Below are 16296 nucleotides of genomic sequence, written 5' to 3' on the forward strand. Positions count from 1 at the left end.
CCCTTTTCATGGATGAGCAAATGAGCACAATGTGCAGATGGGGAGTCTTTGAGACAAACTGAGCTGGAGGAGCCTCTTTTAGTTCTCAGAAAGGATGAAGAGCAAGTGGCTGTCAGCTCTTTAGAAAGCCGGCTGGCTTTATAAGGGAAGGATAAATAAGCAGTGACCTCAGAGGGGAAACTATGCCAAGTCAATTTGGCCACGAGAAGGGCACAGAACCAGGAGCTGGAAAATTAGGTCTGCCTCAGTCTTTTTCCCACTCTGGTAAACTGAGATGAGGAGGATGAGGCTGATTGGCTAGGGGACACCATGAGGTAATGCTCTAGTCTCCACACAAAGAACAACCTTGTCTTCCCACCTCTTTGAATTCTGTGATGAACTTTCTCCTTACTGCATCAACATTAAATGGCAACTTAATTTACCATAAATTATCAATCCACTGTATCAACATTAGATTTTCTTCCTAAGACCTGAAAGTTGTGATTAAAAAACAAACCAACCAACCCCAAAAGAAAAAGACCATACATTATTATAGCAGGCAAGTGGGAATTCCATCAAGATCTAGTGCAAGGTCAATATAAATTTGTATTTCAGTCCTTCATTCCCAGGCTCTCAAAAAGCTTCCTGCAAATCAGGGCAAATATCACCTCACCTTACTGGGGCTTTAGCTAACGGAGAGGATGCTGCTAATCAGGGTGCCACTAGGAGAACAGAACCCACAACACACACTTAGCTTTTGTGCCATTAGATATCTGGGCACATTTTCTGGCCTGCAAACTGCACCATGACCTTAATGTGGCTACATTTAATGTCATGATTGCTGCTTGTGCCTGTCAGTCCTGGATTTAGCCTTTCCACCTCAACTGTCATGATCTGTAAAATTCCCTCTCCAAGGCCTGGTGCTTCCCATCCCCAGTCCCCACTTGCCCAGAGAGCTTATTTGTCCTTGTGAGTCCACAGCACCTCGAGACATTTCTACTTTTCAGAGGAATCAAAAGGCTGGTCCTGTGCTACCTGTTCTTGGTAGTCCAACTGCACCTCAACTCCTCTGGCTTTGACTTCTCCCAAGCTGGAATTCATCCATGTCTATTGTTAGGATCACATGCAGGGTTATTAAATTACTATAATAAAAGTCTATTTTTATCTTTTATAAAGACTCTAGGTTCCTAGGATGTCTTTCTTTCTTTTCTTCTAGTAGCCGCCTCTGTTGGAGGAGCCAGAGGAGGAGAGGGGTGTGGGATTGAGCAGGAATTAGTGGTGGGCAAAAGGCCAGGAGCCAGTTAGGGGCAAGGGAGTGGATTCTGAGTGAGGAAAAACAGAAACACAAAAGCACTTTAAAACTAGAAGGTTGGAGGGTGAAGGAAAGAGATCCTTATTGTGATGGGGAACCTCCCTTGGGAGGGGAATTCCTTGACATTGTCTGGAGACTAGGCCAGACATCACAAGCCAGGCTTTCTCTTCTGGAATTATTAAATGGGTAACAGTCAAATAGAAACACCTCCACCAGGAAATAAAGGAAATGCAGATGCAGGAGCCAATAAAGTTATCAATCAATCTTAAGGGTGTTCCCTTCTTTTTTTAACCTGAAACACGACTTCCAATTTACAATAAGAAAGGTCTAACAAATTAATTTCTTGTTCACAAAAAAGACTTACTAAAATGACGTCTGCCAGTGTAACATTTCTGCCATTTTCTTTAATATATCTGAAAGCCAAAAGCAGGTCATCTCTAAGTGCAAGCAAACATCCCACCATTCAGAAGAACCTAAAAAAATGACACCACCAGCCAGTCTCAAACCTCTGACTACCTCACCATCTAGGAAGCAAAACCAGGATCCTTTCTCGGCAAAAGTTGGCCGACATTTCTATTAAGAAACACAGACAATGGGTACAATGCACAGAGAAGGGGAAATCCTGCATCTACCACGGCCTCTTCAAAAGGGTTCTGCGATAGAAAAAGCACAGCTTTATTGCCCCAAATCAAAATCTATGGCTGCCTCATTACATGCACTTCGTTTTAACATGCAAAACAGGTGCCTGTCCGCATGAAGGGAACCTGGTCCAGAAACTTACAGGCAGGCAGTGTGCACGGCCTCGCTCCACAGCAGCGCAGGCAAATGCGCCCAGTCCTGTTCTCGCTTCTTGATCTGAAGCCACCTTGACTTGTCATGAGGGCACTGAGGAGAAGCTGCATAACCCGTCTCAGACAAAGGTGTTATTTGGCAAGTCTTGCCACGGTTGCCGGGGCGTGAGGCCAAGGCCTCCCAAGGGGGAGTATACGCTCAGGATCATCTTCACCTTTGTGACTGCATAGATGAAGGCAGCTAACATGACCCCATTCACTTTAGCCGGAGAGAGGCAGAGCAGGTCCCCAGTGCCAGACTAACACAGGCTCCCTCTCACGGTCAATGGCACAAAGCTCTACTTTAAACAGGTTCGCAGCTGGCACCCCAAATAAAGATTAACAACCCTGTCCTTTGGTCACACAACTCTCCCCACTACACACAACTGCTCTTTCTTGAGGCTTTCCTCCCATCCTCTGATCACAGCAAGGCTCAAAAGAGACTGTGGCAATACTGTGCTTCAGAACTGTCCACCATGTAACCCAGACCCTACTCCGTCTCTGAATACCCAGTTGTAGGTGGTCCATTAGTGCCAGTATAGCAGACTTCAGAAGAGATGGGGCCAGGTGCCAGACAAAATGGAACCCATGGTTTAATAACCACAAATAACTTAGCAAACTGGAGCCTCATACCCACGACTGGGGCTCTGCTCTTTTCTGCCAGGGCAGGGAAAGCTGAGTGTTTTGGAAGAAACTTGGGTTCCACTGTTACTTTAACAACTACAATAAATATTGGGTATTCTAGAATGCCATCTCAGCAAGTCTTTATGGGATAGGAAATACTTTTCAATGCGAAGATTGGGGAGAAAAACTTGATAAGTAATATAAAGAAAAACTAGAATCAGTCAATGTGGGACAAGTTCTTAAAATTAGTCTAACTGACTGATCACCCAGGTTGGCCAGGACAAACTTAATTCTGAAGTAATTATATTTTTATTTAGAGACATAGTACAGTAAAATATTCTGGAGATCAGTTACACTATTTACACAAAATAAGGGAGGGTTGAGGGAACTGATTTCAGCCTTCCTCATTCTGAGGCTAGAGTGACTTTGGAGTAATAATCCCAAGCAGCAAGCCCAGCTATATCTCAGATGGCTATAATTTTTTTTTTTTTTTATAGAAGCCAGTTGCCTCAAACTTGGTTTTAAAACTACTTAGAAGGGAATCTAAGGGATAAGGTCAATTCTGAAAGGCCCCAAATCTACCTAATATTCAGAAATCCTGTCCTTGCTCCTTAATGACATTAAGTAAAAATATTCTAGTGGTCAAACAAATAAGGCCTTTCTCTTTCTATTTTGAGCACTGTCAGGAAATCATACCTAAGGTATCAGATAAGAAAACTAGTCTTTGCCATTGAGAGAAACCTGCTTCATTGGAGGGCAGCTGTTCACAGAAGTCCAGAAAAAACGATTCCAACACAGGTAAAAGGATATGAAAAACATGGATACCCTCGGACAGCATGACCCTGGTCCTAGGCAGGGAGCCCTAACAAGTACATCCGAGTGCGATAGGCAATATTTACTTTGTTGATCACTATCTAGTGACAAAAGGCCAGCAAATCAACAAAGTGTCACCTTGAGGTTTTAAGAAAAATCAAAGCTATAGCATTTCATTAAACACGCATAAGAGTTACTTTAGGTAGAGGGGCATTGAAGGGAGGGGAAGGGGTGTGGAGTAGGAAGGATAGTAGAGTGAAGCAGACATTATTACCTCACGTACATACATGACCGCATGACCAATGTAATCCTATAATATGTACAATCAGAAAAATGAGAAATTACACTCCATTTATGTATGACCTATCAAAATATATAAATGCATTCTCCTGTCATATACAACTAATTAGAGTCAATTAAAACATTAATCAAACACACACACAGGTATTTTTGGTACTGGGGATGGAACCCAGAGGCACTCTCTATCACTGAGTTACACCCCCCAGCTTTTTTATTTTTGACGCAGGGTCTCCCTGAATTGCCCTGGCTGGACTCAAACTTGCAATCCTCCTGCCTCAGCCTCCCCAGTAGATGGGATTACAGAAGTGCACCACCACACCTAGCTGGTGTATTGTTTATTTTTCTTTCACTCTAAACTTTCAGAACACAGAGCTTTAAAAGTATGTTTTGAACTTGGGTTAGATGAGTTTTTGATTTCTGATTAAAAAAGTCAACTGATCAATTAAAAAATTCATATGATGTGCATGCAACCAAAATTGGAAAACCTAGTCCAGGTGAAGTGTCATTTTCAAAATGGTACTTCAGAAAAGTTTACAAAGGAGACCTCCAACACACACGCCCAGTGAACTGATCTGAGAAGTGGATTGGTTTGTTTCTATTTTCCAAAATGGGAGAAATTTCAGAAAAAGGTCCCTGAGGACTTTAACGTGAAGGAGAAAAAGAGGAATAGTATTTTTAGTACTTCTGAACACAAGGGGAAAAACTTAATAAAACAGAAGGGGCTTTGACAACTCAACTCTGCAGAACTTTGACAGCTTCAGAGTGCTTGTTTGGGAAGATGGCTCTAGGCAAAAACAGTAGTCCAAAGGCAAACCCAGGGTAGGCATTCAGTCACCTTGGAAGCTGTTGTTTAGATTAAAACATTTGAGAATATGTTTTAAAAGTATCCAGTGAAGTCTGTTTGATGACTTAGGCCTTCTAAACTGTTTGAGCCAGAAATGCAAATGCATATGTGGGTACTTTATACCAACTGAGAGCCCCACTTTTAAAAAATTTATTTTTACTTACTTTGCAGTGCTGGGGATTAACCCATGGCTCATACATGCTAGGCAAGTGCTTGGCTATTGTGCTACAGCCTCAGACAGGAGACCCACTTGAAGAAGTTCTGTATCAATTGGACACACCTAGCACACGACTTTCTAAAATGTTGAAATACACACCCAGCTTTCTAGAGAACAGAAGATGTCTTCACTTTTAGAATTCAGCATAATTTTCAAACCTCCTTATCCCTCACCCCCCTTATGTGGTACTGGGGATTGAACCCAGGAGTACTTAACCACTGAGCCACATCCCCAGTCCCCTGTATTTTTAGTTTTGAGACATGGTCTCACTAAGTTGCTTAGGGCCTCACTAAATTGCTGAGGCTGGCTTTGAACTTGTGATCCTCATGCCTCAGCCTCCTGAGTTGCTGGGTTTACAGGCATGCACCACAGGCCCAGTCCCTATCTCCCTTTAAGACCTGGGATCTGGTGCTGCTGCACGTGACATTCATGTTTTCTTGAATCAGGACTTTCTACCTTTTCACTCCAGGACACTCAACAGCTCAAAGAAACTTGCCTTTATCATTATACCATTTCTTTTTGAGAATAAAGACAATCCTAAATAATCATCCTTTTTAATCAATAAAATATTTTTTGCTTCTAAAGGTTTGTAGTAAGTATTTAGCTACAGGCTGCTGATGGAGGCCTTAAGTATGGTTTCCGCCTGTGGACTGTATTGCCTCAATCCACAAGGCAAGGAGAAAGGGGCAAGGGAGTCTCCACAATCTGTCATGTGGGCTGACTTTCACAGGAGAGATTTCTATTCCTGGGGTTGGGAGAGAGGGATGTAAGGATGTCCCAGAGCTTAATTAATTAAAGAAATGGCAATCAGGAAAGATAGTTACTCAAGATTTTCCCCTTCCTTCTTTCACAGGTTTTGCTTACAACCCAGAAGGAGATTCTTCATCTCCACCCACAATATCCTTTCTATCATTCTTTTATGAACAGAACAACTCATGCATGCGAATTCCAATCCCCAAGAATGCTTGGTTCTCTGTCATAAACAAACCGGGAACTATTAGCAAAAGGTATAGAAAATCAGAGATGGGTTAAATCTTCATTCTTCTAAAGAAAATTATGGCTTTTCTTGAAAAATATAATGTTGTTTTTTGTTTTTCTGGTTTCCTTGAAGCTCCCACCATGAAGTCCTGCGTGTGAGATACTTGCTCCTCATCCCAGATGACATTAAGGAAAACTGTCAGTTTGCATTTTCCATGCTTCCATATTGTATTTTCAGACACGCACACTCATTAGAGAGCTTGTCAGTGAGTGTTGCAACATGGTACCTGTGATCAGGGTAAGCAAAAAATGGGGGCCTAAGCATCTCCCAAAGTTCCTTTATGAGTTGACTGTGACATGAAAAACAAACTAAGAGTATTCAAACATTACATCTGAACACTTGTTTTTGGATTACAAAATATTCTAATGAAGGTTGATATACAGTTCAATCTAATGAGTGTTGAAAGATGGAGAAACAACCCAGTAGTTATCTTCTAATTAGATCCAGTAGACAGGAAATCTTCACTCATCCAGTGCCCTTAAGCGAGACCTTCAATTCACAAGGGGACCATCCCACCTTCAGTTTCCATTACCCCAGTTAGTTGCAGAAATACACTAAAAAACAGAAGGATGATGAGAACAAAAGAAACAACAGCTGATGCAATGGTATAGGAGGGCTTAAATACTTCTAGTTGTGGAAGGTTCTACTAAGGGCATTTATAAAACATTTAGAAATATGACTTCCTTTGCAGGTGGGGCAAATCATCTGGGATTCAAAAATCAAAGTGAAAGAATCTGACAACAGTCAAAGTTTTTGAAAGTCTTTTTTCCTCCAAACTCTGAGGGACATTTAAACCAAAAATTTTAGGTAACTCTAAGAAAATTCCTCATTTTTTATTTGGCTATAGTAGAATATATTAAAAGAAACTGAGTAAAGAAGAAACTACATTGTTATAGAAAACATTCTCCTTGGCCCTTAAAACCACAGGGTTTTGGTTGCTTTATGTGAGGTGTCCCCCAAAAGATCATGTGTGAGATAATGCAGGAAGGTTCAGAGGAGAAATGGTTGGGTAGTAAGAGTCTTAACCCAATCAGTGAATTAATTCCCTGATAGGGATTAATTGAATGATAACTGAAGTGGTGGGGTGTGGCTGGAGGAGGTGGGCATTCGGGGCGTGGTTTTGGGCTATAGTTTGTATCTGGCAAGTGGAGTCTCTCTCTGCTTCCTGATCATCATGTGAGCCACTTCCCTCTACCACGCTCCTCCACCATGATGTTCAGCCTCGCCTCAAGCCCCAAGGAATGGTGCCTTCTATCTATGGACTGAGACCTCTGAAACCATGAGCCCCAGGTAAACTTTTTCTCCTTTACAATTGTTCTGGTCCGGTCTTTTAATCACAGCAGTGAAAAAGTTGACTAAAACAGGGTTATTTGCTCAGAAGTTCTAGAATAATCAAGTTTTCTATCTGAAAAGAAGCAGTTTTAGCTACTAAAATCTAAGAGGACTTTCTTCAATGGCACCACGCAGAAAGGAGAAAAATCTTTTGAGTTTGAAAAACTATTGCTCTTACATGAAAGAAATTACCCTCCAAAAGCAAGAGAAAAAGGTTGTCGAGTTCAAGTCAGAAACCCAGGGTTGAGGTTTCCAAGGCCCTTTTATTAGGGGAAGGTCCCTTTATAGCACAAGACTTCACATATGTATTGACAACAAATTAGTTCCTAAAAATTGGGGAGGAAAAAGGGGAAAACAAAACAGATGTACTTCTTATATATTTAACATAAATTAAAAAAATTTATAAAACCATCACCTTTCTTACAGAATAAATGCAGATGAATTATGATTGCACCTCCAGGTTTAAGTTGTTTGAATTGTTTTTGTTTTGTTTTCCAATAATAAATAAATAAGACTTGTGCATGAGTTTGGGGTCCACCTGTGCAGCAACAGGACTCTGGCATCACGGGGATTTCTTCCCTTGGCCGCTCTGGTGTGCGAAGTTTGGGTGTGCAGGGGTTACTGAGTTCACTGACCCATCAGGTTTTGTGCCATCTCTTCTAGGTGGCATTCGCTCATTAATTCGGTCCAGACCTCGGGCTTCTTCAAAACTTCGAATCTTGTGCTGAAGTGAAAACCCACTGATGGCTACAGAAAAAACAGGAAAGGGGTTGGGCAGTGCTCAGTTAGGCAGCAAAGCAACGGATCAACAGTCTTTAGCACACAGCAACCTCCCAGGAACACACAAAAGGTGGCCAGGGAGCACGTATCTGGTGAAGGGAACAGGCAACATTTGACTGAATCAGTCATGTCTAAAACTACTGCTTCCATGAGCCCCAAGGGCAACCAAAATGGAAATGCTCATAAAAATCTCAATACGAATAATCACAGCAGAGACAGACCTGGTAAACAACTAACAAGTTCTTATTCAGCCCCAATACATCTGAGAAAGTTTTTAATGGGCCAGAAACATGCTCAATGCCAGAAAAAAGGCAACCCTCGGATAACAAAACAAGTTAAACAGAGCAGTTGCTTTAAGCACAAACACCACATTGACCACAAAACAAAAAAGTAAGGACTGATCTTTTTGTTTAGAACAGTTTTTTATCTTGCACTACCAGGAACTGAATGTAAGAACCATCAACACAGCTTCTAGGTATTTTCCTTCTGATTCAACTTTGTTATCATGAAGAAAAGGAATTTCCATTTTGAACCACTTTACCTAATAAAACAAATTTGTAACATGGGTTTATCAATTCCAACAGGTTTCAAAAACAGGTTTTTTAAAGAGTGTTACTTAATATGTCTCTCCATCAAAACAAAGATAATTTAGCTTGATTGCCTTAGGGCAACCTCAGAAATGAATCAATCTAAATTCTACCATACTTTTGGCTCTGTTCTTAATAATTTTTAGAGTCATTAAAGAGGCTGGCCTGTCTGACTCTCAATCAAATGGATGTCTCAAATATGGAGGGGCTATAAGATTAACCACTTTACCTCTCACTACAAGTTGCTTAAGCTTCAGTCATTGAAATGACGCTGACAGAGCCCAGCAAGGACTTCAGCTGTGGTGAAGGTGATTGAAATGAATAAAAATACAGGGCATATGAACATGGTAGGAATATCTATTCCTTTCCTCATTGTTACAGTTCTAGTGATGCAATAAAAGTTTTATAATGTTGATAAAGTTTTTTAAAACGAGTAGACAGACACATGAGCACATCTATCAGAGTAATACGGCCATACCTTCCCGGGCCTCTACCGCTTCTACTGTGGCTGTAAGAGGGCAGGCGCAGTGGCATGCAAAAACGAAGACAGAAAAAGAATGAGTAAACCAACAGCACTGTTGCCAGCAGACATCCCAGGGGCTGGTCTGCTAGCCTACCCCGTCCACGGTGAAGTCCACTAGCCAGAGAAGCCAGAGGATGACTGACGGGAACTAGACTGGGTCAAAATACGGGGTTTCCAGAGATTTTCTAGTATTGTGAACATTTCAGGTGGCATCAGAACGTTGTTCTCTTCATCTGAAATAGCCAACTGCCGGTTTATGTCTGTGCACCATATATCAAAATTATTTGTTGAACCAAACAAATTAACATCACAACCGTATTTTAGTTTGTAATATCTCAGATGATATTAAATGAGTTGCTGCTAGGTCCCATTCGCTTATTTAATACTACTTTTCTTTTTATGCTCTCAAATGGTTTATGTGGGGGCCAACTATCCTTTTAAATTACTTAGTTAAAAAAAAATCTAGGGGCCTTTGAAGAACAGACTGGCATTTGGAAGGAAAGAAAAATGAGTTAGAAGTGAGGGGTTATTTCTTGTCCTGGGTGGACTACTAAGCTGGCAAAGGGATAGAACTATTCAATTCCATTGAAAATTCATGTAACCATCTGGGATTAGAGATGTGGTGGAGGCTTCCATTCAGTGTGCAAGAGAGAAGACAAATTACTAGAAAAGTCATCTTGTCCCTCCCTTGTCGATCAAAATGGAAGCAATCTAAAAAGTAGCGCCTTCTCTTTCAGGCAATAAAAAAATCTAATATATGAAGAGGTTACAGGTTGTAGCAATATCCTACAGGACAGCCCCATCATTTCCTTCAATAGCAATTTTCTTAACAAGGGCAGGAAAAAATATGAGCAGCAAGTTTGCTGTTCTTAAGGCTTTACAGTCACAAGAGGAGAAACAGAACCGCAGAGCTAACTTCCTAAGGCAAAGTGAAAAAAACGGGTGCATGGAATCAACTGACAAGTGCCTGACTTTGTCCACCGTAGGTGTGTGTCAAAGCAATGCCACACCCTCTCTAATCGCCATAGAACAAATAAACTACGCAAGAGAACGAGAGTGCTTTCTAATAGTACACTGGGGTCATGACTGTGAGGGAGTGGAAGAACAAGCTTTTCCTAAAACGGTATGCAGAGTGTTGACCTACTTGGAGTTTAAAATCTACATGGCACTGGTGAGTTCTGGTATCACCTTGTTTTGGGTTCTCCTAGAACTGCTTTTCACTTTGGGCATTATGACAGCAGCCCGCCTCAAGGGACGTTATAAGAAACAGTTATGTAAAATTAACTCAACAGTTTTCTTTTTTCTCTTTAACATCTTTTTTAAAAAGTATTTTTAGGGCTGGGGAGATAGCTCAGTTGGTAGAGTGCTTGCCTTGCAAGCACAAGGCCCTGGGTTCGAAACCCCGCACAGCAAAAAAAAAAAAAAAAAATTTTTTTTAGTTATCAAAGGACCTCTATTTTGCTTATTTATATGTGGTGCTGAGAATCGAACCCAGTGCGTCACATATGCTAGGCAAGCGCTCTCTCACTGAGCCACAAACCCAGCCCTTTTTCTCTTTAACATCTTGTTCATTTGTTTCATTTTCACTTGTTTAAAGTGTGCAAGCCAATCGTTTTGAGATATCTAGGGTTGTGCAACCATTGCAATTTGTTTAAAACATTTTCATCACCCCCTCCCCCACAAATCCTACTCATAGCAGTCACTTTCCATTTCCCTCCCTCACCTCTTCTCCTTAACTACAGTCAGCCACTCATCTATTTTCTGTCTCTGTAGATTTGCCCTTCTGCACATTTCATGTCATGGAATCATATTATATGCTGACTCAGGAGACTGACTTCTTTCACCTAGCAGCGTTTTCAAGGTCCATGCATGTTGAAGCATGAACCTGGATTTCATTCTTTTTTAAGGCTAAATAGCATTTTTACACACACATACACACACACACACACACATACACACACACACAACATTGCTCATCCAGTTGACATTTGTGTTGTATCCATTTGGACTATTATGAAGAATGTCACTTATGAACATTTGCCCGTAAGGTTTTGTGAGGATGTATTTCATTTCTTGTGGGGTAGAGGGAAATAACTTGGACTGGAATATCTGGATCATAGAGTAACTCTGTTCAGTCATCTGAAGAACTTTCAGACTGTTTTCTCCAAATCAGGTGTAGCATTTGGCTCCTACGCAGTGTGTGAGGGACTCGATTTCTCTAGAATCTCATCAATACTTTTTTTTTCTTTCCGTGCTGGGGATGGAACCCAGGGCTTTGCACATGCTGAGCAAGCACCCTACCACTGAGTTCCTCCCAGCCCTCATCAACACTTTTTTTTTTTTTTTAACTGTACCCATCCTGGCAACTATGAAGTGGCATTTCCTTGTGGTTTTGATTCGCATTTCCTGAACGTCTACTGATGTCAGAAATCTTTTTATGAGCCATTTGCACATTTTCTTTGAAAAAACGTCAATTCGAATTCTTTATCAATTTTTTTCCATTGTGATATCTTTTTTTATCATTCAATTGTAAAAGTTTTTTATCATTTCTAGATATCAGTCCCTTATGAGATACATGATTAGCAAATACTTTCACACATTCTGCGGGTTGTCTTTTCCCTTTTTTTTTGCCGTGCTGGGGATTGCCTTGTGCTTGCGTGGCAAGCACTCTACCAACTGAGCTACATCCCCAGCACTTTTCACTTTCTTGACAGTACCATTTGTAGTGCAAAAGTTTTTAATTTTGATACTGTCCAATTTATTTATTTATTTATTTATTTATTTATATGTGGTGCTGAGGATCGAACCCAGTGCCTCACACGTGCTAGGCAAGTGCTCCACCACTGAGCTACAGTCCAATTTTTAACTGATCTGATTTTTTATACTATAGTTTTTGTGAATTTTGTTCTGTTTTGGCTTTCCTCTTTATTTTGGCTCCCCTGAAGCTTTGAGTCAAATCTGTGGCTGCTGGCGGCTTTACTTTGGATTCTTTTGTGCTGTAATGTCTAAGCACATTTGTTTTATCTTCCTGTATGACAGGCACACTGCAGCTCACTCCAATCCCTCCTGGAACAAGGTGGAGTATAAATGAACTTATGTTTTAAGACCATGGGATATTGTTGATTAAAAACTCTTCGAGTAAAGTTACATGAAAAGTGAAAGGTCTTTTTTAGTCGATGCTCCAATTTGCCAGTGAATCTGTGGAAATGCTTCAGACATGAAAAGGATAAACTCAGTTTCTGTCAATCAATAAAAAAGAAGAAACTCTAAAAAGTTGGTAGTAATTTTAGTCAAACATTTTTGGAGATTGCTATAGATTTCAGAAGTATCAATAAATAATTCTAAATTGATTAAAATACTCGTGCAAATGAAAAATGGAGAAACTAGATGTGTAGGGCCTGAACCCAAGGTGACCAAGATATAAACAAATTCCCAGATAACACATCTGTAACAATTTTTTGTTGCTTGTTCTTGATTTACAGATTTGTTCTTCCAAAATCTAGAAAAAAATTGGCTTACATTAAAACAACTTTGTAGATCAACAAATTTCCAAAACTTTTCAAGTAAGAATGCTATAGGACATTCCTTTTTTTCTTTACCCTTGTTACTTATTACTTCCTATTACTCTAAAACATCCATGTCAGAGCTGCTCTCAGAATATCTTATATGACTAATTACCAGATAAACAATAGTGGAAAAGCATTTTGCTTAAAAAAATCTGCACATTTATTTCAGGAAAAAAACCCACAATCTGAAATAGTTTACTGATTGTTTCTATGAAACTGAGGGAATTAAGAAAATAAATTAAGCTGGTCATGGTGGCATATGAGTGTAGTCCCAGCTACTCAGGAGATTGAAGCAAGAGGATTGCTTGAGCCCAGAAGTTCCAGTTGCCTTGGGCAACATATAGACACTCTGTCTCTTAAAAAATAAAAGAGAAGAAATTATATACTTCCAAGGAGAAAATGTTCAGTCTTCTTTTTCAAGAGCTAAATTCTAATATTTTAGTATTCAATTTGAAAGAGAAAGAAGAAGAGGAATCAAATCCCATATAAAAGAAAAAAGGAAGGGGGCTGTTCCTATTAGTTGACAGAGGTAAAATTTCCACAGGAGGAAAAGAACTCCTGTCTGTGGCAGGAGAACAAGAGGAAAAACAAAACCAAAGAAACTTCAGGAACAGCTCAACAAAACAAAGGGAGCAAAAAAAGCAGCGAAACTTTAAGATAGTAATGCTTTTGACAGTTCTCAGGCCTAGTAATTCCAGGAAGTGAGTCTATCCTTTCCCTGTTTGACCAAATCTATGTTCACCCTGAAAGCATTGATTTTTTTTATTCCAGGACTCCATCAAGCCCTCTGCTTAGAAGTCAGCTCCCACATAAGTTTTAGAAGTGATATTCTGATTGAAGAGGTGAACATGGTACTGGAGACTGCAGGCAAAGAAGAAAACACCTTCTCTGACTGAGAAACTCTAATGCCCTACAACTGTCCTCCTTAAGGTATAAAATATACATGAAATAAATCATATGGGCCCAAATCAGAAGTATATAGCTCAATTCCTTCTTAAAAATTTTTATTTTGGTACTGGGGATTGAACACAGGGGCTCTCCACCAGTGAGTCACATCCCCAATCCTTTTAATTTTTTATTTTGAGATAGGGTCTTGCTAAGGTGTCAAGGCTGGCCTAGAACTTGCAATCCTCCTGCCTCAGCCTTCTGAGTAGCTGGGGCTATAGGTGTCCCACTGCATCCAGCTCAACTCTTTTTTATTTATACTTACACATGGGTAACTTCACACAGACAGTGATACAGGCCAACCCCAACACTCCAGAAGTCCCAGTGATCCTCTGGGTTAATATTCCCCCAATAGAACAAGCATAACTCTGACTTCTCTTACCACTGAGTAGTAAACATCATATGCCTCAGACAGTCTGTGCTCTTTTGTGTCTGGCTTTTTAAATTTACAATGTGATTTGTGAGATTTGGCCTCTTATTACACATAGCCAGAACATGTCATTTTTTGTTGAACAGTAGTCCTCTGTATAAGTGCTACACAATTTATTTATCTAGTCTACCATCAGTGGACATTTGGGTTGCTTCTAGTTTGGGGCTATTTTTAATAAAGCTATAGTAACATCCTTTTGTGCATTCTTTGGTAGACATACGTGCTAATTTCTCAGGGATATATACCAGATGTGGAACTGCTAGGTTATGGGGCAGAAAGACAAGTTTAGCTTTACTGCCTAACAGTTTGCCAAAGTGGCTGAACCATTTTCCAAACCCACCAGCATATCTAGTTCTAGTTCCACACAAAAACACCAATACTTGGTATTGTCATATTTAAAAATTTTAGCTGTTCTAGTGGGTATGTAGTGGTATCTCTCTGTGGTTTTAATATCCACTTCCCAGAACAACTATATTAAGTATCTTTTATAAGCTTATTGGCCATTCTGATATCCTTTTTGTGAAGTACCTGTTAAAATCATTTGACCAGGGGCTGGAGTTGTGGTTCAGTGGTAGAGCACTTGCCTAGTGCACGTGAGGCACTGGGTTCAATCCTCAGCACCACAGTAAAATAAATAAATAAAATGAAGGTATTGTGTCAATTTACAACTAAAAACAAAAATTCTCAGTTTGTGGCTTGCCTTTCTCCCTCTCCCTCTCTCTCTCTCTCTCTCTCTCTCTCTCTGTCTCTCTCTCCTTTTGGTACCAGGAATTGAACTCAGGGGCACTTAACCACTGAGCCGCATCCCCAGCCCTTCATGTATTTTATTTATTTAGAGACAGGGTCTCACTGTGTTGCTTAGGGCCTCATTAAGTTGCCGAGGTTGGCTTTGAACTCACAATCCTCCTGCCTCAGCCTCGCAAGCCTCTGGGATTACAGGTGTGTGCCACTGTGCCCAGCTTCCTTCTCTTAATCATGCATTTTCATGAAGAAAAATTAAAAAAAAATTTTTTTTTGAGATAGTCTTGCTATGTTTCCCAGGCTGGTCTTGAACTCAAAGGGCTCAAGTGAATCTTCTGCCTCAGTCTTCTGAGTAGCTAAGACTAAGGCATACTCCTCTGTGCCTGGCTAAGGGAAATTTAAAAAAATTTTTTTACCAGGGACTGAATCCAAGGACGCTTTACCACTGAACCACATCCCTAGTCCCTTTTTATATCTTAGAGACAGGATCTCGCTGAATTGCTTAGGGCCTCACTAAGTTGCTGAGGCTGGTTTTGAACTTGTGATCCCCCTGCCTCACTTCCCAGGCTGCTGTAGTTACAGGTGTGCGCCAATGCACTTGGTGAGAAATTAATTTTAATGGAAATCAACTTACATTTTTCTCTTAAGGTTAGTACTTGGGTCCTGCTTATGGACTCTACCTACCCTGATACCTATTCTCCATACTTCCTTCTAGGAGTTTTATTGTTTTATCTTTTACATTAAGTTAAAATCCATTTGGAATTAGTTTTGTGCACAGAGGAAAGCAGGGGTCAAGAGTCATTTTCCCGCAGATGAATATCCAATTACTCTAGCATCGTTTGCTGAACAATGCCTTACTTTTTTGTAGGGGTACCCCATACTGAACTCAGGGCACTCAACCACTGAGCGACATCCCCAGCCCTATCTTCTATTTTACTTAAAGACAGGGTCTCATTGAGTTGCTTAGTGCCTCGTCATTGCTGAAGCTGGCTTTAAACTTGCCATCCTCCTATCTCAGCCTCTCAAACCCCTAGGATTATAGGCACATACCACAGCGCCCGGCTCAGTGCCTTACGTATTAATTTCACCTTGACTGCTAGGTGTGGGGGCACAGCTCGCATGAGGGGAGCATCGTGCAAGTGTGCTGGAGTACTCACCAGTCTGAATGGTCTGCTTTCCTCCTGAGAGGACACCCATCGGGAGGGTGCCTGTGGGAGTGAGGCCCTTGAGAGTCAGCACACTCTCACTCTCTTCCCTGCAAAGGAACATTGAAGCCCTGCTTAACGCCAGGGAGCCATCATTCAGCAAAGGCAACAACCCGCACAGGAAAAAGGCGCACAGGGAAAAGGCACGGGGATGGAAAGCAGGTTCCCCTACCTCTGAGCCAGTCCCTGACTCAGAAAGGAATGTTTTCCTTAAATATTCCAATTTTAA

General features: G+C 40.8%; 1 protein-coding gene across 3 annotated transcripts in view; it reads right to left on the bottom strand.

The window, feature by feature from the left end:
• Positions 1 to 7533: 7533 nt before the first annotated feature.
• The window catches only part of Ppp3cc (protein phosphatase 3 catalytic subunit gamma), a 76120-nt gene continuing 67357 nt past the window's right edge, over positions 7534 to 16296 (bottom strand). For 2 of the 3 annotated variants that reach the window (XM_047548971.1, XM_047548974.1), the window contains exons 12-14: positions 16020 to 16117; positions 9136 to 9165; positions 7534 to 8037 (exon numbers count right to left, since the gene is read on the bottom strand). In XM_047548971.1, coding sequence (XP_047404927.1) covers positions 7853 to 8037; positions 9136 to 9165; positions 16020 to 16117 — 313 coding nt within the window. In that variant the 3' untranslated portion in view covers positions 7534 to 7852. The remainder of the gene's footprint in view (positions 8038 to 9135; positions 9166 to 16019; positions 16118 to 16296) is intronic. The other variant, XM_047548972.1, reaches the window with a different exon arrangement.

This window comes from Sciurus carolinensis, chromosome 4, assembly GCF_902686445.1.
Source record: "Sciurus carolinensis chromosome 4, mSciCar1.2, whole genome shotgun sequence".
Taxonomy (NCBI): domain Eukaryota; kingdom Metazoa; phylum Chordata; class Mammalia; order Rodentia; family Sciuridae; genus Sciurus; species Sciurus carolinensis.